The 23385-nt window shown below is 46.4% G+C and overlaps 1 protein-coding gene across 3 annotated transcripts in view; it reads left to right on the top strand.

The window, feature by feature from the left end:
• Window positions 1-23385, top strand: part of KCNIP1 (potassium voltage-gated channel interacting protein 1) — a 1074046-nt gene that overhangs the window by 213713 nt on the left and 836948 nt on the right. For 2 of the 3 annotated variants that reach the window (XM_063447490.1, XM_063447489.1), the window contains exon 2: window positions 4815-4859. The exons of the other annotated variant lie outside the window; for it this stretch is intronic. In XM_063447490.1, coding sequence (XP_063303560.1) covers window positions 4815-4859 — 45 coding nt within the window. The remainder of the gene's footprint in view (window positions 1-4814; window positions 4860-23385) is intronic. 3 annotated transcript variants of the gene reach the window in all.

Raw genomic sequence — 23385 nt, 5'->3', positions numbered from 1 at the left:
CACTTGAAATCCTTTAACTTTGATCAATTGGAGGGAAGTCTGGTGCAGAGCCACTGACCCATGCGCAGGGCCAGCCTTAGGCCTTTGGGCGCCCTGTGCAAGAAATCTTCACCCTGTCACACCCATGTGCAAGAAATCTTCACCCTGTTACACACACACACACACAGGCAGACAGCCATACACACGCACACACACAACTGCGACTGACTAGGTTTGTCACCTCCTCAAAAGGACGCATGAGCCTACAGGCATTGCGCATGAGCGTCCAGTAACGTGGCAAAAAAATTCCCAGCTCCCCAGAGGCTGTCCTAGCACCCCGGTCATACAAATATTCATTAACAGCTTTTTCTTGTTGGAGCAGGCGGTCGAACATTAGGAGTGTTGAATTCCAACGTGTAGGGCTGTCGCAAATCAAGCGCCTCACTGGCATGTTGTTTCGCCGCTGGATATCGGCAAAGTGAGCCATGGCCGTGTAGGAACGCCTGAAATGGCCACACACCTTCCTGGACTGCTTCAGGACGTCCTGTAAGCCTTTGTACTTATGCACAAAGCGTTGTACGATCAGATTACACACATGTGCCATGCACGGCACATGTGTCAACTTGCCCAACTTCAATGCCGCTATCAAATTTTTTCCGTTGTCACACACCACTTTGCCGATATCCAGTTGCTGCGGAGTCAGCCACTTTTCCACCTGTGCGTTCAGGGCGGACAGGAGTGCTTGTCCGGTGTGACTCTCTGCTTTCAAGCAAGTCAAACCCAAGACGGCGTGACACTGCCGTATCCGGGATGTGGAATAGTACCTGGGGAGCTGGGGGGGTGCCGTTGATGTGGAGCAAGAAGCAGCGGCACAAGCGGACTCATCCGAGGAGGTTATGGAAGAGGATGGAGTAGGAGGAGTAGAGGAGGTGGCAGCAGGACTGCCTGCAATTCGTGGCGGTGTCACCAACTCCTCTGCAATGCCACGCATTCCTTGCTTGTCAGCCGTCAGCAGGTTTACCCAATGTGCAGTGTAGGTGATATACCTGCCCTGACCATGCTTTGCAGACCAGGTATCAGTGGTCAGATGGACCCTTGCCCCAACACTGTGTGCCAGACATGCCATGACTTCCTTTTGCACAATCGAGTACAAGTTGGGGATTGCCTTTTGTGAAAAGAAATTCCGGCCGGGTACCTTCCACTGCGGTGTCCCAATAGCTACAAATTTTTTGAACGCCTCAGACTCAACCAGATTGTATGGTAAAAGCTGGCGGGCTAATAGTTCGGACAAGCCAGCTGTCAGACGCTGGGCAAGGGGGTGACTTGGTGACATTGGCTTCTTACGCTCAAACATGTCCTTGACAGACACATGACTGTGGGCAGATGAGCGGGAACTGCTCAAGGCGGTAGACGGAGTGGCGGATGGTTGAGAGGGGGCAAGAAGGACAGCAGTGGTTGACGGGGCTGAAGATGCTGAACCAGGAGGAGGATGGCGGCTTGGGTGTTGAGTTTGTGTGCTGCTTGTACTCATGTGTTGATCCCATAGGCGTTTGTGATGTGCGATCATGTGCCTGCGCAAAGCAGTTGTACCTAGGTGGGTGTTGGACTTTCCACGACTCAGTTTCTTTTGGCACAGTTTGCAAATGGCATCGCTGTTGTCAGAGGCAGACACACAAAAAAAAATCCACACTGCTGAGCTCTGCAATGACGGCATTCTGGTGGTGGACACAGCATGCGTTGATTGGCGTGCTGTCAGGCTGACCCCGGGTGCCGATGCATGCTGTCTGACTGTGCCACTAGCTCCTTGCGACGACCTCCCCCTGCTTCCAACTCGTCTCCTCCTCCTCTCTGTCTCCCCATTTGAACTTTCGCCCTGTTCTTCTTCTTGCCGAGCGGGCACCCACGTGACATCTATGGACGCATCGTCATCATCAACCGCTTGTATCTGACAACTCAGCAAAGGAAGCAGCAGCGGGTACAACATCATCATCATCACACTGTACATCCATGTGTGTAATGCTGCCTGACTGAGACATATCCCTGTTATCTACATCCTCTGGCAATAATGGTTGCACATCACTCATTTCTTCAAACGGATGTGTAAATAACTCCTCTGACAGATAAAGTGAAGCGGCTGTGGTGCTAGTGTTGGTGGTGGCGGCAGGCGGGTGAGTGGTATCTTGAGAGGTGCCCGAAGCTAAGCTGGAGGAGGATGGTGCATCAAGGTTCCGAGCGGAAGCTGTAGAAGATTGGGTGTCCTATGTTAGCCAGTCAACTATGTCCTCAGAACTTTTCCAGTTCAGGGTACATGGCCTCTGAAAATTGGGCATTATTATAGGGCAAAAGGCAATCACAGCCCCACGACCATGACGGCCCCTGCGGGGTGGCCTGCCTCTTCCTGTCATTTTTTTTTTGATTAGTGGTACTATGCGTGCAAGTTACTGTGAGACCAGATATGAGTGGCACTGTGCAGTGGCAGAGGTTGGCAGAGTACACGCTGTAGACCTGACACACCCGCTTAAAGACAACTAACTGCTATTCAATCTATAACAGTGAAAAACATTTTTTTTTTTTTAAATGCACGCTATTGTGACACCAGATATGAGTGGCAATGTGCACTGGCAGGGGTTGGCAGATTACACGCTGTAGGCCTGACACCCTCTTTAAGACAACTAACTGCTATTCAATCTATAACAGTGAAAAAAGTTTAAATGCATACTATTGTGACACGAGATATGAGTGGCAATGTGCACTGGCAGAGGTTGGCAGAGTACACGCTGTAGGCCTGACACCCGCTTGAAGACAACTAACTGCTATTCAATCTATAACAGTGAAAAAAGTTTTTGGGTTTTAAATGCACGCTATTGTGACACCAGATATGAGTGGCACTGTGCACTGGCAGAGTACACACTGTTGGCCTGACACACAGACGCTTGCAGACAACTGCTATTCAATCTATTACAGTGAAGAAAAAAAATTCTGTTTTTAAATGCACACTATTGTTACACCAGATATGAGAGGCAATGTGCACTAGCAGAGGTTGGCAGAGTACACGCTGTAGGCCTGACACCCGCTTGAAGACAACTAACTGCTATTCAATCTATAACAGTGAATAATGTTTTTTGGTTTTAAATGCACGCTATTCTGACACCAGATATGAGTGGCAATGTGCACTGGCAGAGGTTGGCAGAGTACACGCTGTAGGCCTGACACCCGCTTGAAGACAACTAACTGCTATTCAATCTATAACAGTGAAAAAAGTTTTTGGGTTTTAAATGCACGCTATTGTGACACCAGATATGAGTGGCAATGTGCACTGGCAGAGGTTGGCAGAGTACACGCTGTAGGACTGACACCCGCTTGAAGACAACTAACTGCTATTCAATCTATTACAGTGAAAAAAAGTTTTGGGGTTTTTGAAATGCACGCTATTGTGACACCAGGTATGAGTGGCACTGTGCACTGGCAGAGGTTGGCAGAGTACACGCTGTTGGCTTGACACACAGACACGTGCAGACAAGTAACTGCTATTCACTCTATAACAGTGAAAAAATTTTTTTTGTTTTTAAATGCACACTATTGTGACACCAGATATGAGTGGCACTGTGCACTGGCAGAGGTTGGCAGAGTACACGCTGTAGGCCTGACACACACGCTTGAAGACAACTAACTGCTATTCAATCTATAACAGTGAAAAAAAATTTTTTGTTTTTAAATGCACGCTATTGTGACACCAGATATGAGTGGCACTGTGCACTGGCAGAGGTTGGCAGAGTACACGCTGTAGGCCTGACACACAGATGCTTGCAGACAACTAACTGCTATTCAATCTATTACAGTGAAAATTTTTGTTTTTGTTTTTAAATGCAAGCTATTGTGACACCAGATATGAGTGGTGGCACTGGGCAAGTGGGCACAGTATCCACTGTGAGCCTGACACAGAAGCTGGCAGGCAGGCAACTGCAATTAGATTACACAGGAAAAAAAAGCAGCCTGATGTTCTAGCCCTAAAAAGGGCTTTTTGGGGTGCTGTCCTTACAGCAGAGATCAGATGAGTCCTTCAGGACTGTAGTGGACACTGAATACACTAGCCTAGCTATCCATTTCCCTATCAAATGAGCAGCAGCTACACTTTCCCTCCTCTATCTAAGAATGCAGCTTCAGAATGAATCTAAAATGGATGCTGTACAGGAGGTGGGAGGGTCTGGATGGGAGGGTCTGCTGCTGATTGGCTGGAATGTGTCTGCTGACTGTGAGGCACAGGGTCAAAGTTTACTCAATGATGACGAATAGGGGGCGGATCGAACCGCGCATGTGTTTGCCCGTCCGTGGCGAACGCGAACACGCTATGTTCGCTGGGAACTGTTCGCCGGCGAACAATTCGGTACATCACTACCAGAAAGTAATAAAACCAGATATCTGCCAGCTAGGGGTATAAAAAGGTTAATTTACACAGTTGCCAATTATTAAAATCTGCACTTTTGTAAAATGAAAGTAGGGACACAATTTTCACAAAAGCATATACTCTCCATGCACTCAGCAAGCTAAATTGATTTTGGGGATGATCTCTTTAGGCTTTGTCCATTCTCAGTTTTGAGTAATATAACATTATATTAACATTAAAAATTAGATAAATTTGCAATGAATATATTGGATAGTTTATTTTAATCTCATATTCTATGTTTGCATGATGATAGCATATTAGATTTTTGTTATAAAAGCAATTGTCTACATTTTAAATATTAAAAACAGACAATCTTCTAAATATGGCCTGAATTCATCGAAATTCTTCCAAGTATGATTTTTTTTTCTACTGTACATTATTTCTTTTTCAGGTCAACTCTATGTTATGGACTACGCCCCTCGCCAAAATAAGTCAGGTACTGAATTTTTGTATTTCTGACTTGCTGGCTTATGCATTGGCATTAGAATCACCCCATAATATATGGACACCATTTCTGTGAATTCATAACCTTGTGTTAGTTTACCATCTTTGTTACATTGGCTCTGAATAATGCTTTTAGTTACATAGCATGCAATCGCTTGCATTTGTCTGTCTGTCTGTCTATCTAGTAAAGTTAAAGAGACACTGTAAACACCAAAACAACTTTGTCTTAATGAAGCATTTGTTGTATAGATTACTATGTGTATTCTGCTCTAACCACACCTCCCTCAATGTAACTCACACAGCCTCCCTATACGCTTCCAGAAAAAAAAAAGAGATTTTTTTTTTGTGTAGCTTCACTTATTTAAAGTGTGTTGAATTTAGATTTGTGTTTTTATCTTCTCAATGTATTGCATGCTAGGGCCCACAGCAGCATTGTATGTGTGATTAAAGTTAAATTAACAGAATAGATAAAACTTTTAAAGTTAACACATTGTGATACTAAGATATGTAACAGGGTTGATGTTCCAAGAGAGATAAGCCAAATGGCAAATGATTTAGGTAAACTAGATGTGATGAAATAAACTTCGCCATTGGTTTTTGGAGGGGCCTGTTTGCTAGCCTCCTACCCTGTTCAAAAGTACTGTTTCTGTCCTTTGGACTTGTAACTGGAACAGATTCAAACATGTGGCAGCAGCCATCTTAAATTGTCCAGCAGTGTTTTGTCGTCGAGTGTATGGAACTGTTTTGGGCATGGGACTATGTGCACGGTGGGACAAAAATAAGACTTTCAGGAAATTCCTGAACCCCTGAACCGATCTAAGTGATTTTTGGATATGTTGTTAACCCAGATCGGGGCTATCAGGGGAAAACTGTATAAAAGACCAAGCTGTTCAATAAACCCTCAGATCTGCTGAGTTCCTGTTTGACCCACAACACGTAGTCTTGTCTCGTGATTGGAGGGGAACTGCTATAATCACACTGGGGATTGCAATACTTTGTATACTCCCCTGGGCTCTAATCACTTAGCTCTTTTAAGAGCTGTTCCTGTTTCACTCTCCTGGAGGAGAGGTCTCTCCCACACGGTCTTGGATGTCAGAGGTTGATCCAGGGTGATCAAGACAGCGAGATTCCAGTTAAGCTACGGTAGTTGTGGAGTCTGCAGTGGTTGTGGTGTCCGGTGCGGTACTTATAGTCCTTGGCGTCAGCTAGGAAGCATCCGTTAACGGAGGCACCCAGTCGGAGTGCCGGGTGATCAATTACACTAGAAAAATGGTCAGAGCTGTGGCAACTGACATTTAATGTGGATAAGTGCAAGATACCTTGGACATAAAAACCCAAGGGCAGAGTATAGTATATTTGATGAAAGGAATGGAAAGGGTTAGCGCTTAAAAACAGAGCAAAACAAGGCAGCAACTTTAAAAGGGAATCCCTCAAAACCCTTTAGACACAAATAGATTAAATAAAGATAAAAGCTGCACCAAACAAATCAATAAAAATAAATAAAATAAAATAAAAATAGTCCAAGTGAGAAAAATCCAAATAGAATAAAGTAAAAGTCAGTCTTAACTTGATGTATCTTCTTTAAGATAAATTTCAGCAGTGGTGTTGTCCTTGTAGTCCTTCCTCAGGTAATCCAATGATATGTAAAGATAAAACAGATGTCCGAAATAGTGTAATAAGTTCTCTAAGGTATAATATAAAAAAAGGAGAATGATGTAGCACTCACATTTGGTAGAGCTATGACCAGCGCTAGCGTAGAAAGAGTACAGCGGTACAAATCCCTGCTTGTGGGATATAATGAGGTTTTCTTTTTCTTCAGGGGTAAGTGCCACTCAAAGAGAATATAAAACAAACCAATAGTGTTCTCTGTGTAAAAGCAGTTGGAGAATAAAATAAATAAATTTAATGGTACTCACAAAGGTGGCTGACTGCTCCTTGGTCCTTGGATATTTAATTGTACGTTTTATTTATTAAAGACTTCTTTGGTCACTATTTTGCTTGTGCCAAGAATCTTTATATACATTTCTTCACCTGGCATTTTATACTTCTGGACTCCAAGAAATCCTTGGTGGGGATTATTTCACCTACGCTGTCACCAAGGAGCAGTCAGCCTGTTCCACCTTTGTGAGTACCATTTAATTTATTTATGTTATTCTCCAACTGCTTTTACACAGAGAACACAATTGGTTTGTTTTATATTCTCTTTGAGTGGCACTTACCCAGGAAGAAAAAGAAAACTGCATTGTATCCCACAAGCGGGGATTTGTACCGCTGTACGCTTTCTACGCTAGAGCTGGTCATAGCTCTACCAAATGTGAGTGCTACATCTGTAGCGGACTGGACCCTGTACCAGAGTCTGCCCCAGTTTCCTGGAGGGGACTGCTTGCTCGCCTCCTGCCCTGTGACTATGGCCCCATGTATGCTTGTCCTGTTTGAGCGGTGATACCCCAGATAGCTATGCCATGGAGCCCATTCGTATAATGAAAGACTATGGGAAAGACTTTAGCTCCATGGCAATTGAACTGGATGTGTGTGGTCTGAGCGCCATTCAATAATGTGCGCTCAGACCTAAGCTATCTGGGGATATGTTACATGTATATGTTTTATGTAGTAATTGTAACATTGTGTAATTTTATGTCCTTTTGCAACCATGTGCTCAATGGAGTCTGCCTCTATCCCTCGATATAATTGGATTATTTTCCCCATTGTCTCCAGGAGAAAGGGCTCTGTAAAAACGGTTTGAGCCAGAAAACCCATGCTTCATTTGGTCAAATAGGACTTTCCCTTAACTTTTTAACCCCTGGTCTGATTCGTGTCATTTTTTTTATATGTTGTTCCCCTGAATGGATTGATTGTGAATGTGATGTATAGTTTTAAAGTTATAAAAATGCATAAAAAGGTATAAGTTTTAGCTTGGAGATAATTGAGTAGATACAGTAATAAACTCAATTATCTCCCAAACAGAGGGGAGGGAATATGTGGGATGTAACTGTTATGTCATTGGTTATTTTATACCTCCCTGTGGGCGGTCCTGTATGTGCAAGACCGTAATAAAAACCAGGCTGGGTGTGCCAGCACAGAGTTCCTGCTTAACCCTCAAAGTGAAGTGTCGTCTCATTATTGGGGGAGGATTTATTGTATGCTGTTCCAGTTTGACTGCTAGGAGCGTAAACCTATTCGTATGGTTTCCTATTCAACTGTCTACAGCATTCATATGCTTGAGAGGATTTATACGCTTCTCTGATTCGGTGGTTGTGGTGTCTGCTGCAGTGCTTGGAGTCCTCAGGAAACGCTAGGAGCATCCATTAACGGAGGTACCCAGTCGGGGTGCCAGTCGATCCGTTACAACATCATTCTCCTTTTTTTATATTATACCTTAGAGAACTTATTACACTATTTCGGATATCTGTTTTATCTTTACATATCATTGGATTACCTGAGGAAGGACTACAAGGACTACACCACTGCTGAAATTTATCTTAAAGAAGATACATCAAGTTAAGACTGACTTTTACTTTATTCTATTTAGATTTTTCTCACTTGGACTATTTTTATTTTATTTTATTTATTTTTATTGATTTGTTTGGCGCAGCTTTTATCTTTATTTAATCTATAGTATATTTGATACCCTACTAACCTCAGCATCTGAGGAAATGGATTTAGGAGTAATTATTTCAGATGACTTAAAGGTAGGGAGACAATGTAAAAGAGCAGCTGGAAATGCTAGCAGAATGCTTGGTTGTATACGGAGAGGTAATAGCAGTAGAAAGAGAGAAGTGCTCATGCCATTGTACAGAACACTGGTGAGACCTCAGTTGGAGTATTGTACGCAGTACTGGAGACCGTATCTTCAGAAGGATATTAATACTCTAGAAAGAGTTCATAGAAGGGCTACTAAACTGGTTCATGGATTGCAGGATAAACAAAATACACTTAGAATGACATTCTATATATATCTATCGATATATAAAATACAAATAACCGCATATATATAGATAAATATTATACTTCCATAAATGATTACATAAGTATACACATATAATTTAAATACATATATATGTATATACATTAAAATTCTACATGTATATTTAAGTAATGTTTTAACATAATTATGTGATTTAATTAATTAAAATTCGATTGACGTGCCTGACAACCCAGGCAGAAAGTGCAGAGATTGTAATTCGCAAGCACTATATTTAACCCTGTAACTTTCCAAAACACCATAAAACCTGTACATCGGGGGTACTGTTTTACTCAGGAGACTTTGCTGAACACAAATATTAGTGTAAAATGATAAATTATATTACAACCATTATATTTTCAGTAAAGTGATTTTTTTTGCATTTTTCACACATGAACAGCACTTTTACTGACGATATTATTGTTGTAATATGTTTTACTGTTTTGAAACACTTATGTTTGTGTTCAGTGAAGTCTCCCAAGTATAACAGTACCCCCCATGTACAGGTTTTATGGTATTTTGGAAAGTTAGAGAGTCAAATATAAGGCTTGCATTTCATTTTTTTTCACATTGAAATTTGCAAGTTTGGTAATGTTGCCTTTGAGACCGTATGATAGCCCAGGAATGAGAATTACCCACATGATTGCATACCATTTGCAAAAGTAGACAACCCAAGGTATTGCAAATGGGGTATGTCCAGTCATTTTTTAGTAGCCACTTAGTTACAAACACTGGTCAAATATTTGTTTTTTGCTTTTTCACTCAAAAATAAATATGAACGCTAACTTTGGCCAGTGTTTGTGACTAAGTGGCTACTAAAAAAGACTGGACATTACACACTTGCAATACATTGAGTTGTGTACTTTTGAAAATGGTATGCCATCATGGGGGTAATTCTCATTCCTGGGCTACCACACCGCCTCAAAGGTATGAAAGAGAGGAGGACTGAAGGGGTTAAGTCGAAGAAAGACAAAACCTCTTATAGACCTAGTATCTTGAGGAGTTAGCTCTGTGAAAATAATGAGTATAAATGCCTTCAAAAATAAAGAGCAAAACTAAAAGCGATAAATGTTATTAAACCCTAATTGGGCAAAACACTACAACAGTGTGTGAAAAAAACAGAAAGTGAACAGTGATAGAAAATAAAAATATTAAAATAGGGACTAACCACAAAATACAGGTAATTCCCAGTCATAAATAACAGACTAAAAGTGTCAATATAAAGTGTTGCATACAGTTTCAACAAAGTAAGTAGTCTGTAAGTAGTCCTCCTTTCTTTCATATCTCATAAGGGTTATGCCCTAAGTATCTTACAACCTCTACAACTTTGGAGAAAGGGTTTTGTTCCTCTCACCATTAGTTGTACTTCTCTCCCGTCTCAAAGGTAACATTACTAATCTGGCAAATTTTTCTGTGAAAAAAAATGCAAAATGGAATGTGCTATATTTGACCCTGTAACCAGGGCCGGTGCAAGGATTTTTGCCGCCCTAGGCAAAAACAATTTTGCCGCCCCCCCCCCATATGTCCTGCCCACCATGTGACATCACAATGCCCCGCCCATATGCTCTGCCATATGGGCCAACGCCAGTCTTCACAAAGTGTCTTTTATCTGAAAAGACAGTGTGTTTACATTAAAAAGCCTACAGGCACAGGCTATAGACACCAGAACCACTACATTATGCTGTAGTGCTTCTGGTGACTATAGTATCCATTTAATGTGAGGTAAATTAGAGATTAGTGCCACTAATAATATATTGGATTGCCTACTTACCACCAGATGAGGACAAGAGGCTGATGATGGGCTCAGTCTGGCTCCACAGGTCTGGTGTAGAAGAGGCTCTCTGGAGACTGTTTTTAACAGTGCTCACAACAATTAACAAACAGGAAGAAGCTCCATTTTTAGGGCCCCTTACACAGCTCAAGGTCTGGGCCCCCAGGGGGCATACGCCTACAATGCCCACCCATAAATCCACCTACATGGCCCATCCATGAGTTGGGGATTTTTTATGTGTGCAATTTGTGTAAGGGATGTAGTGTGTTTATATGGGATGTAGTGTGTGTTTGCGTGTAAGGAATGCATTGTATGTTTCTCTGTGTGTGTGTGTGTGTGTGTAAGGGGTGCAAGGTTTGTTTCTGTGTATGTAATTGAATGCAGTGTGTGTCTGTAAGGGGTGCATTAATTAGTTAAGAGAACGTAAGGGATGTATTGTGTGTGAGTAGGAATGCATTGTATGTTTCTGTGTGTGTGTGTGTGTCACTTAGTGCTCTCCCTTGGCCCCCTGTCCCTCTGCAGTCCCCCCTTGGTGGTCTTCTCACTCCCCTCTCCCCCCCTTAGTGGTCCTCCCTCTCCCAAACCCCTTAGTGGTCCTCCCTCTCTCAAACCCCTTAGTAGACCTTCCCCTACTCCCACCACCCCCTTAGTGGTAATCTCCCCGCCCCCCCCTTAGTGGTCCTTACCCTCCTTCCCTCTCCTTAGTAGTCCTCCCTCCTTACCCCCCTTTGGTGGTCCTTCCCCCCCTTAGTGGTCCTCCCTCTCCCAAACACCTAGTGGACTTCCCCTCCTCCTCCCTCAGTGGTCCTTACCTTCCCACCCCCGTTCCCCCTGTGTTCCTTCACCCCCCTCCCCCAGTGGTCCTGACTCACCCCTCCCCTAGTGGTCCTTACCCTCTCCTCCCCTAGTGGTCCTTCCTCCCTCCTCCCCTCCCGTAGTAGTCCTTACCCTCCCTCCCCTCCCCTAGTGGTCCTTCCTCCCCCTCCTCTAGTGGTCCTTACTCTCCCCTCCCCTAGTGGTCCCCACCCCCCCCCAGTGGTTCTTACCCCCCTGGTCCTTACCCACCCCCAGGGGTCCTTATCCACCCCCCTCCCTCCCCTAGTGGTCCTTATCCCCCCCTCTCCCTCCCTCCCCTAGTGGTCCTTATCCTCCCTGCCCTCCGCTAGTGGTCCTTACCCACTCCAGTGGTCCTTATCCACCCCCTCCCTCCCCTAGTGGTCCTTATCCCCCCTCTCCCTCCCTCCCCTAGTGGTCCTTATCCTCCCTCCCCTCCCCTAGTGTTCCTTACCACCCTCATGATCCTTACCCCCACCCAGTGGTCCTTACCCCCCGGTCCTTATCCCCCCTCTCCCTCCCTCCCCTAGTGGTCCTTATCCTCCCTTCCCTCCCCTAGTGGTCCTTACCACCCCCTGGTCCTTACCCACCCCCAGTGGTCCTTATCCCCCCTCTCCCTCCCTCCCCTAGTGGTCCTTGCCCCCCCCCCTGGTCCTTACCCACCCCCAGTGGTCCTTACCTCCCTCCCCTCCCCTAGTGATCCTTCCCCCCCTCATGGTCCTTATCCCCCCCCCTGGTCCTTACCCACCCCCAGTGGTCCTTATCCCCCCTCTCCCTCCCTCCCCCAGTGGTCCTTATCCTCCCTCCCCTCCCCTCCCCTAGTGGTCCTTTCCCCCCCTCATGGTCCTTACCCCCCCCCCAGTGGTCCTTACCCCCCTGGTCCCCTGGTCCTTAGCCCCCCCCCCTGGTCCTTACCCACCCCCAGTGGTCCTTATCTCCCCCTCTCCCTCCCTCCCCTAGTGGTCCGTTATTCCCCCCCCTCCCCTAGTGGTCCGTTATTCCCCCTCCTCCCCTAGTGGTCCGTTATTCCCCCCTCCCATAGCGGTCCGCTATTCCCCCCCACCCCCCCTCCCCTAGTGGTCCGTTATTCCCCCCCACCCCCCTCCCCTAGTGGTCCGTTATTCCCCCCCCACACCCCCTCCCCTAGTGGTCCGTTATTCCCCCCCACCCCCCTCCCCTAGTGGTTCGTTATTCCCCCCCACCCCCCCATAGTGGTCCGTTATTCCCCCCCCATAGTGGTCCGTTATTCCCACCCCCACCCCCCTCCCATAGTGGTCCGTTATTCCCCCCCCACCCCCCTCCCATAATGGTCCTTACCCTCCCCTCCTGCCCATGTAGCGTGGCCGGGCGGCGCGGAACCAGGGACAGGAACCTCAGTCCGCCGGCGGCCGGGTACAGTCCGCCGGCGGCCGGGTACAGGAAACAGAGGTTCCTGTCCCTGGTTCCGCGCCGCACGGCCACGCTACATGGAGAGACCGGCAGGAGGGAGCGCTCTGCGCTTCCCTCCTGCCGGTCACTGAAACCCGTCCGCCCTCCATGCAGCAGTGCTGCGCCGCCTGGGGCTTGTTAAAGCGCTCAGGCGGCGCAGCATGAGGAGGCGCACCGGGACAGGGATCCGGCGCCCCCTGATAAGTTGTGCCTAGGTCGCCTTACAGGTGGCGCCGGCCCTGCCTGTAACTTTCCAAAACACCATAAAACCTGCTAATGGGGGGGGTACTGTTTTACTCGTGAGACATTGCTGAATACAAATATGTGCATTGTATTGCAGTAAAAGCGAACAGTATCATGACATTTACAGCTAAAATGTCAGGCAGAACTAAAAAAAAAATTTTTAAATCTTAATTTCTCACCGGTTTTTATTTTATTTTATTCATAATAAGTTATGTTTCATATATGAATAGTTCATGATAAATTAAAGCCCCGTTTCTCCTGAACAAAATGATATATGAAAGAGGTGAATTATAGACATATAGCACAAATTCCAGGTTTTGTTTACATTTTGTTTTGATCAGAATGTGTACTATTGACTCCGTCCTGAAGTGGTTAAATTAGTGGGACAAAGGTTTAAAAATAATATCAGGAAGTATTACTTTACTGAGAGGGTAGTGGATGCATGAAATAGCCTTTAAGCTGAAGTGGTAGAGGTTAACACAGTGAGGGAGTTTAAGCATGTGTGGGATACGTATAAGGCTATCCTAGACTAAAGATAAGGCCAGGGACTAATTAAAAGTATTTTGAAATATTGGGCAGACTAGATGGGCATATATTGGGCAGACTAGATGGGCCGAATGGTTCTCATCTGCCATCACATTCTGTGTTTCTATGTTTCTGCAGTGTTATCTCTCATTGTTAATCCTGTGTCTGTTTTTTGGGTGTGAAACTGTGTGTTGCACTTAGTAATGTTACACATGTGATTTATACATGTCTATTACACATATTCATCTAACGTTAGAAAATAATATGGTATTTCTTCATTGATAATATATCCATTAATATTCTAATATTATTGACTATTACTATTTATATGTAATTAAACATAATTATATTATTATTATTATTATTATTATTGCAATTTATATAGTGCCAACAGATTCCGTAGCGCTTTACAATATTATAAGAGGGGGGTTTAGCTATAAATAGGACAATTACAAGACAACTTACAGAAACGAAGGGTTGAAGAGTCTAGCTTACAGTCTATAGGAGGTAGGGTATAATGGGTGAGTGCTTGTCTCATAGCCTCTTTACCAACATCGTGAGGGATGATGGTATAGAGGCTTCTGACATCTATGGTAATGAGCACAGGATGTGTTTTTTCAATGTAGAGACTTTGTAACTTAGATAAAAGCGTAGGGGATGACTTTGACACATGTGTATAGACTCTCCACTGTCTCCTTGAATAGAGCATCCAGCCATTTGGCCACTGGTTCTTAGACATGTGCAATTCGTTTCGGTCTGAATTAAAATTCAGCCAAATTTCGTGTAATTCGGACATTCGGGTGCTTCCAAATGTCCGAATAGCTAAATTGCCGAAATTACCGAATTTCCGAAGTGTAGTAGTGCCGAATTGCTGAAGTGCCGAAGTTGCTGAAGTTCGGAAGCACAGTATTTCCTAAGTACTAATATACTTACCCAGTGAAAGAAGAACAATGTTACACTGTATACAATCTCAAATAAAAAGTATACAAACATAAACAGGATTCAGCTGTAAGCGTTTGCAACACTTACAACAATCAAGTAACATACATTCATATAAAATGTAAGTTACTTAGCCAGTCATGTAATGACAGGAATGAATAAGTAGATAACTCCCTAATTCCCACGGTATTAGGGAGCTATCTACTAAAAGGCTGAAAGACCTTTAGTTTAAAATCCCCCACTCGCACGTTTGCGGATTAAGTAACCAATTCAGAGTGTTATGAGTCATATTACACAGCGTGGGAAAATTCCAAAGAACTTTCCCACGCTGTGTAAATTGACACAGAGCACTCTGATTGGTGGATTTCAAACCAACCAATCAGAGTGCTGTGACAGGTAAATGTAGAGACTTACCTGTCAGTCTCTTCATTTACCTGTCAGAGCACTCTGATGGGATGGCTTAAGCCCACCAATCAGAGTGCTCTGAGCCAGATTGCAGGGCTTTATAAGCCTTCCCCCGCCCTGCAGAGCTCAGTCTGCGCGGAGCCCTCCATGGGTGAAAACGGATTATTTTATTTTTTGCTCGCTTTTTTTTTTTTGTTTTTTTTTTGCATTGGTTATTATGGATTTTTATTTGACCTTTTTGGGGGCTGAAAAAAGAAGATTTTAGAAGAACGAAAACATTGAATGGTAAGTTTATTTTTATTTTTACAGGTATTTAGTTAAAGATCCCCCTCAATATTTTTAGGGTGAGTGCGGTAGGTAGGGGTTTATTTTTTGGGGGAGGGGTGACTAGGGGTTTGAGGACCCCTAGTCACCTGGGGAGGAGGGGGGTTAAATTTGCATTTAGGGCCCCCACCCACCGCTTAGGGGTGGGGGCCAGGGGGAGGACATTAGGTTCCCTCCAATTTGTATTTAGAGACCCCACCCACCGCTCAGGGGTGGGGGCAAGATGGGAGGACAATTGGTCCCCCCCCAATTTGTATTTAGGCCCCCACCCACCGCTCAGGGGTGGGGGCCAGGAGGGAGGACATTAGGCCACCCCATTATTCTTTTTTAGGGCCCCCACCCACCACTCAGGGGAGGGGGCCAGGGGGGAGGACAATAGGTCCCCCCAATTTGTATTTAGGTCCCCCATCCGCCACTTAGGGATGGGGGCCAGGGGGAGGACAATAGGTCCCCCCCCCTTTTTTAATTTAGGGCCCCCACCCGCCGCTCTGGGAGGGGGGACCCATTTTTTTTTACAGTGAGCAGCCACAGGCTACTCACTGTTTACTAGACATGCCCCTACTTGTGGTATATCGAGTAGGGACACAATTTACTAATACTAAGTCATTTTTCTTAGTATTAGTAAATTTGTCTGAAAGACCAATTTAGGTCTTTCAGTCCAATTTAGGTCTTTCAGTCTTATGGTAGATAACTCCCTAATACCGTGGTAATTAGGGAATTATCTACCAAGTGGCTGCAAGAAAAGTCGAAGTGCCGAAGTGTTCAAGTGCCGAATTGCCGAAGTCCCGAATCGAAGAAGTCCCGAATTTCAGAATGCCGAACCGAGCCGAATATATTCCCCATGCATATGCCTACTGGTTCCAGTATTCCACCCACTGCTGACACTATGGGGCATCCAGGAGGGTTAGTGATACTCTTGTGTATCTTCGGAATAGTGCATAATTATCGGACTCCGAGAGTGTCATTGAATAAGATAAAGATACAGGTCTTGGTCGATATAATTAGTAGGCATGTGCATGGGGAAAATCTTCGGTTCAGTTCGACATTCCGAAATTCGGGATTTTTACAATTCGGGACTTCGTCACTTCGGCACTTCGAAACTTCGGAAATTCAGCAACTTCGGAACTTCGGCATTTCGGAATTTCGGGATTTCCCACGGTATTAGCAAGTTATCTACCAAAAGGCTGAAAGTCTTTCAGCCAAATTTACTAATACTAAGTAAAACTCACTTAGTATTAGTAAATTTTACCCCTACTCGCTATACCGCGAGTAGGTGCATGTCTAGTAAACGGTGAGCAGCCTGTGACTGCTCACTGTTTTAAAAAAATAAAAATAGTGCCCCTCCCTGACCCCACCCCTGAGCGGCGGGTGGGGGCACTAAATACTAATAAGGGGGGACCTAATGTCCACCCCCCTGGCCCCCACCCCTGAGCCGCGGGTGGGGTCCCTAAACAAGATTAAGGGGGGGACCTAATGTCCTCCCCCCTTGCCCCAACCACTGAGCGGCAGGTGGGGGCCCTAAATTCGAATAAGGGGGGACCTAGTGTCCTCCCCCCTAGCCCCCACCCCTGAGCGGCGGGTGGGGGCCCTAAAAAAATTGTCCCCCCAGGTGACTAGGGGTCCCCAAACCTCTAGTCACCCCCTCCCCCCAATAAAAATTATCCCCCAACCTACCCCCCTCGCCCTAAAAACTAGTGAGCCCCAAAAAAGGCCAAATAAAAATACATAATAACCAACGCAACTAAAATAAATAAATAAATAAATACATTTTCACCCATGGAGGGCTCCGCGCAGACTGAGCTCTGCAGGGCGGGGGAAGGCTTATAAAGCCTTGCCCTTCCCTGCAATTAGGCTCAGAGCACTCTGATTGGTGGGTTTAAGCCATCCCATCAGAGTGCTCTGACAGGTAAATGAAGAGACTGACAGGTAAGTCAGTTTTTTTTTACTTTTTTTAACTTTTTTTTTTTACAGTGAGCAGCCACAGGCTAATTCTATATTCCAATTAAAATTATTAGGATTGGATGTGGGGACAAAAGAAAGACTTAAACTCAAAATTTCTAATTCTTCATGAATTAGTTGGCGTTGTGAAAGATTAAACACTGGGATTACCTCCTGAGAGGGGGTTTTCCATGGATGGTTCATGTAACGGCTACCCAGGTAGAGAGAGGGTATCTGCCGTTGAAGACGTCCTTTTCCCTGCAAGCTGCTGTGGAGAAGTAAAGCTGGTGTAATCCCATCCACGATATCCAGAGCGAGAGTCAGGTTCAGCTGTAACAGGAGCAGAATAACATTCCCAAATAATCCCCTTCCAAGAACGAGACGAGGCTACGTTTTGAAGGGTCAAGATGAACTGAGGACTGGGACACCCAGCCTGCTTTTTATTAGGATAAGGTACACACAGGACACTCCCAGGGGGAGGATGAAAATAACCAATCATACACATGGTAACACCCCCACGTCTCCTCCCCTCAGATAAACACATAACATAATTATAACGTACAATATTTTACCCCAGTTCTGGATGTACCCCAAAAACAGGGGGTACAGCTTTAAATCCGGTATCGCTTGATAGCTCTCATTCAGGGGAACAATATATCCAAAAATCAGCCCGATGAATGGTTCGGGAGATACAGAGTTCCAAAGTTTTGACCGACCGCACAGACCAACTAGCCGAAAATAGTTCCATGAGTTTTGGCCTTGCGGTCGGTCTCTGTTCGCACGGTAAAAAGATACGAAAATCTTGCCATCCATTCGAATCTCGGGGTTCGCTGAAATCCCCATAGACGATTAAGTATAACTACCGAACGGTGGGACGTTCGGTAGTTTCCGTACGAATTTATGGAGGTCTGGAGGACTCAGCGGTGTTCGCCTGTTTGCGTATCCGTTTTTAGTTCCATGCGGTTACAGGCAAACACCGCTGTTCGTGCGCAAGATGGCCGCGAACACGTGTAAAGTCCCGAAATGGCGGCCACCTATATTTTACACACGGAATTCGTACGGAATCATACGAACGGTTTTACTACCGAATCTCCCTATACTTTACACCGTGGATTCACTTAAACCATGCGAACAGAGGAAAATGAAACGAATAGAGGATTAAACTGTAATTCCCTTGCTTGCTTCACAGCCACCAGAGACTTGTAAGGATCTGTTACACTGCTCCCCTTTTGTGGAACACTCCGGCAGACCCGGACTGATCCTTTTCGGGTCAACTTGGGGCTGTCCGGTCTGCTGCTACGGTAGAAGTTCCGTTTGCCTGGATAGTCCGTCAGCGTTTCCATTGAATCGGCCAGGGCGATACTGAATGCAGAAATTATATGGCTGTAGTGCTAAGCTCCATCTTAGTAAGCGTCCATTGTCTCCAGCTACTCGGTTCAGCCATACCAGGGGGTTATGATCGGTGATCAGAGTAAATTCCTGCCCATATAGGTAGGGTGTAAGTTTCTTTAGGGCCCAAACTAGGGCTAAACATTCTTTTTCCACTGCCGCGTAACTCACTTCTCTGGGCAACAGTTTTCTGCTAAGGTACGCGACAGGGTGTTCTCCCCCATCCTCTCCGATCTGGCTCAGAACTGCCCCCAGTCCATACATGGATGCATCTGTATGGACGACAAATCTTTTGTTAGGGACGGGGGCAGATAGAACAGGTGCATTGATCAGAGCATTTTTCAAGGCTTGAAAGGCTGTTTCACAGGCCGGAGACCACAGGACTACCCTAGGCAAATTCTTTTTAGTTAAGTCGGTCAGGGGTTTAGCGATAGCACTATAGTCCGGGACAAATTTCCTGTAGTATCCTGCTGTCCCTAAGAATGCCAATGCCTGCGTCTTGGTGTGGGGCAGTTAGCTACCGCCTCAACCTTAGCGGGTTCCGGGTGTTGTTTCCCACATCCTACCCTGTGTCCCAGGTATTGGACTTCGGCCATGCCGAAGTTGCACTTTTCTGGTTTCAGAGTCAGGCCTGCGGCCCGAATCTGATCCAGTACAGCCTCTACGTGTCGCAAGTGTTCCCCCCATGTTTCACTATAGATCGCTATGTCATCCAGGTACACGCAGGCGAAGTCCTGGAAGCCATCAAGAAGTCTATCTACCAAGCGCTGAAAGGTAGCTGGGGCGTTCTTCATCCCAAATGGCATGACCTTAAATTGGTACAAGCCAAATGGGGTGACGAACGCTGACTTGGGGACAGCCTCCTTGGCCAGGGGGATCTGCCAGTATCCCTTGCATAAATCAATGGTGGTCAGATACCTCCCCCTGGCAATGCGATCTAATAGTTCGTCCACTCGGGGCATAGGGTACGCATCTGTCACGGTACGGTCATTGAGTCGTCTATAGTCTACACAAAATCTAGTAGCTCCGTCCTTTTTGGGCACTAGGACTACTGGCGAAGCCCAGGGGCTGTCAGACGGCTCTATGACTCCTAATCTCAACATCTCTTGTACTTCCTTTTTCATTTCTTCCCTGACTGCCTCAGGGATTCTGTACGGGGTCTGCCTAAGGGGCACTTGTCCTGGGGTCTCTACATAGTGGGTCGCTAGCGTGGTGTATCCCGGTTCCTGAGCGAATGTTAATTTCTTTTCCATTATCAGCTGTCTAAGTTGGCCCTTTTCGGCTGCGGTTAGTCGCTCCCCTAGTTGGATGGTGTCCAGTAAGCTAGGGGATTCTCTGGGTGCTAACAGGTCTGGGATAGGTAGGCTATCGGGGTCCTCGGTAGCAGAAATGCATATAGCGGCAATATCCTCTGGCCGCTCTTGGTATTCTTTTAGTAAATTTACATGAAAGGTTTTCTGGATTCTCTCATCTTTATTGCTGGCAATCACATAAGTAGTGTCGCAGACCTGCGCTACTACTTTGTAAGGGCCCTGCCAGGACGTCTGGAGTTTATTTCCCTTTACCGGTCTGAGTACCAGCACCTTCTGACCCACCTGGAAGGTTCTCTGTCGGGCGCCCCGATCATACCAACGTTTCTGTCGACCCAGGGCCGCATGGAGATGGTCCCGTGCCATCCGGGCCAACTTCTCCATGCGGTCCCGCATCTCCAGAACATATGGTACAATAGGGACCCCTTCATATTCCATCTCCCCTTCCCAATGCTCCCGGATGAGGTCGAGGGGACCTCGTACCCTTCTTCCGTAAAGCAGTTAGAACGGGGAGAACCCAGTGGATTCCTGCGGTACCTCTCGGGATGCAAACAAGAGGTGCGGCAAGAACCGCTCCCAGTCTCTGTATTCCGCGGTAAAGGTCCTCAGCAACTGCTTCAGGGTACCATTAAAGCGTTCACAGAGACCGTTCGTCTGGGGGTGGTAGGGTGAGCTGAGGAGGGTTTGAATACCGCAGACCTTCCATAACTGTTGGGTCAGATCTGCGGTAAATTGAGTCCCTCTGTCAGACAATATTTCTCGGGGAAAGCCTACTCTAGTGAATATCCCCACTAGGGCACTGGCGACAGTGTCGGCCTGGATATTTGCCAGGGCGACGGCTTCCGGGTAGCGGGTAGCGTAGTCCACCACAGTAAGTATATATTTCTTACCGGATGGACTGGGGTTAGGTAGGGGTCCTACCAGGTCGACTGCCACCCAGCTAAACGGTTCCTCGATTATGGGCATAGGTGACAGTCGAGCTTTAGGGTGGTCCCCACTCTTTCCTACCCGCTGGCATATGTCGCATGTACTGCAGTAGCGCCGCACATCCTTGGAAATCCCCGGCCAGAAGAAGGTCTGGGCGATCCGATAGGTTGTGCGGTTACCCCCCAAATGTCCTGCTAGGGGAATATCATGGCCAATTCGGAGAAGCTCCAACCGGTACTTTCTGGGTACCACTAGTTGGCGTTTCTGTGAAGGGGCACAGCCCTTCTTCCTACTCACAGTCAGTCGGTATAACCTGTCATGTTCCCATACAAAACGTTCATGCTCATCCCCCCACTAGCGGCTATCTCCCGGTACGTCTGTAGGGTGGGGTCCTCTCTAGTCTCCCTCCCAAACTCTTCTGGGGTGTCCCAAGTTAATGGCCTCTTTCTTATATGTGACCTACGTGTCTGTGTGTTGCTTACCTGGGTCTCCTGGCCTGTGGTGGCGTCATCGGCAAGCCTGCTCTGGGCTCTTGTGGTTACGGGGCAAGCTGCATCTGTAGTGGGCAAGTAGGCTGAGGTCAGAGGGCCAATATCGTTGCCCAATACGACCTCAGCGGGTAAATTATCCATGATGCCCACCGTGGTCTTTCCTGACCCAACCCCCCAGTCCAAGTGCACCCGGGCCGTGGGTAAACGAAATACAGCCCCCCCTGCAACACGGACAGCAACGGTGTGTTTGGCCAAATGCTCTGGTTTTACCAAGTGTCGCTGCACCAAAGTGATGGTAGCTCCCGTATCTCTCAATCCTTGGGCTATTTGTCCATTCACGCGTACCTCCTGCCTATGGTGCTGGCGATTATCTGGGGAGGCGGCTTGTATCGGATCCGCCTCATACAAGATGCCCAAGCATTCCTCGGGGCCCATCTCGGCCTCTACACAGTGGGCAGCAGAGGTACGTGTGGTGTTGTTCTCTGTGGGGTTGCGCCTCCAATTATTATTAGCGGCCGGCCCCAGCGGGCAATACCTTGCGATATGTCCAGGGTTGTTGCACCGGTGGCAGGTGATCCTAGGCGAGTCTCGGGGGTAGTTGTTGTGTCCTTGAGGGCGAGCTGGCCCTGGTGGTATGGGAGCCCGGAACTCTGGTCGAGACGAGGCAGCTGGGGAACGTTGCTCCACTTTGATAGCTGGCCTTGGAGTATTTTGGCTTACTCTCCTGCTTTCTGCGTACTCGTCTGCCAGCCAAGCTGCCTCCTTTAAGTTGCTAGGACGTCTGTCCCTTACCCAATCCTGCAAGTCAGCAGATACACCTTGGAAGAAGTGTTCTAATAAAAATAGTTATAATACTTCTTCTCCCGTGCTAGCGCTGCATCCTTGCATCCAGTGTGATGCCACTCGCTGTAACCTATTAGCCCATTCCATGTGGGAGTCCACCGCTTTCTTTTTGGACTCCCGGAAGCGGCGACGGTATGTCTCTGGGGTTACAGCGTACCGGTGGAGCAGTGCCTCTTTTACCTTTTGATACTGCGCAATCTCTTCCGTAGTAAGTGCTCGAAAAGCCTCATTTGCTTTTCCTGATAGCTTCCCAGCCAGAATAGTGACCCATTGGTCTGGTGGTACCTGGTGCAGTGAGCACTGCCGCTCAAAATCTGCCAAATATCCATCAATTTCTTCCTCATTTTCTGCAAAAGCTTTAAATGCAGTAAATGGTATTTTCTTCTCTGCAGCAGCGGGTGGAGGAGTAGGAACTGTATGTGTACTGGCTTGTTTAGCTAATACATGTTCTGTTTCTTGTCTCCTCTTAGTCTCGATCTCCTCTTTTGCGTCCTTGAACAGCCTGTCTATTAGTTCCGTGGTTGTTTCTGGATACAAGGCTAATCTCCGCTGTACAATAGCAGTAAGTACATCTTCCTCGCTGACCGATGCAATAGGTTCAGTTACCTCCATGGACCTATCCATTTCGTCCAGCTCCAGTAGGTCAGCTATCAGCTCTCTCCTTGGTCTGTTACTGGCACTCCTACCACGATTCTCCAATAGATCTTTCAGTGTGGGTCTTTTCAGCTTGGACTGGACTGAGACTCCATTCAGCACTTGCTCCTTGGATAAAAGGACCATCCCACCGCTGCTAACCAATGTAACGGCTACCCAGGTAGAGAGAGGGTATCTGCCGTTGAAGACGTCCTTTTCCCTGCAAGCTGCTGTGGAGAAGTAAAGCTGGTGTAATCCCATCCACGATATCCAGAGCGAGAGTCAGGTTCAGCTGTAACAGGAGCAGAATAACATTCCCAAATAATCCCCTTCCAAGAACGAGACGAGGCTACGTATTGAAGGGTCAAGATGAACTGAGGACTGGGACACCCAGCCTGCTTTTTATTAGGATAAGGTACACACAGGACACTCCCAGGGGGAGGATGAAAATAACCAATCATACACATGGTAACACCCCCACGTCTCCTCCCCTCAGATAAACACATAACATAATTATAACGTACAATATTTTACCCCAGTTCTGGATGTACCCCAAA

This window comes from Pelobates fuscus, chromosome 3 (assembly GCF_036172605.1).
Source record: "Pelobates fuscus isolate aPelFus1 chromosome 3, aPelFus1.pri, whole genome shotgun sequence".
Taxonomy (NCBI): Eukaryota; Metazoa; Chordata; class Amphibia; order Anura; family Pelobatidae; genus Pelobates; species Pelobates fuscus.
Note: the sequence above shows the minus strand (reverse complement) of the source record. Positions and strands in the feature narration are given on the sequence as shown.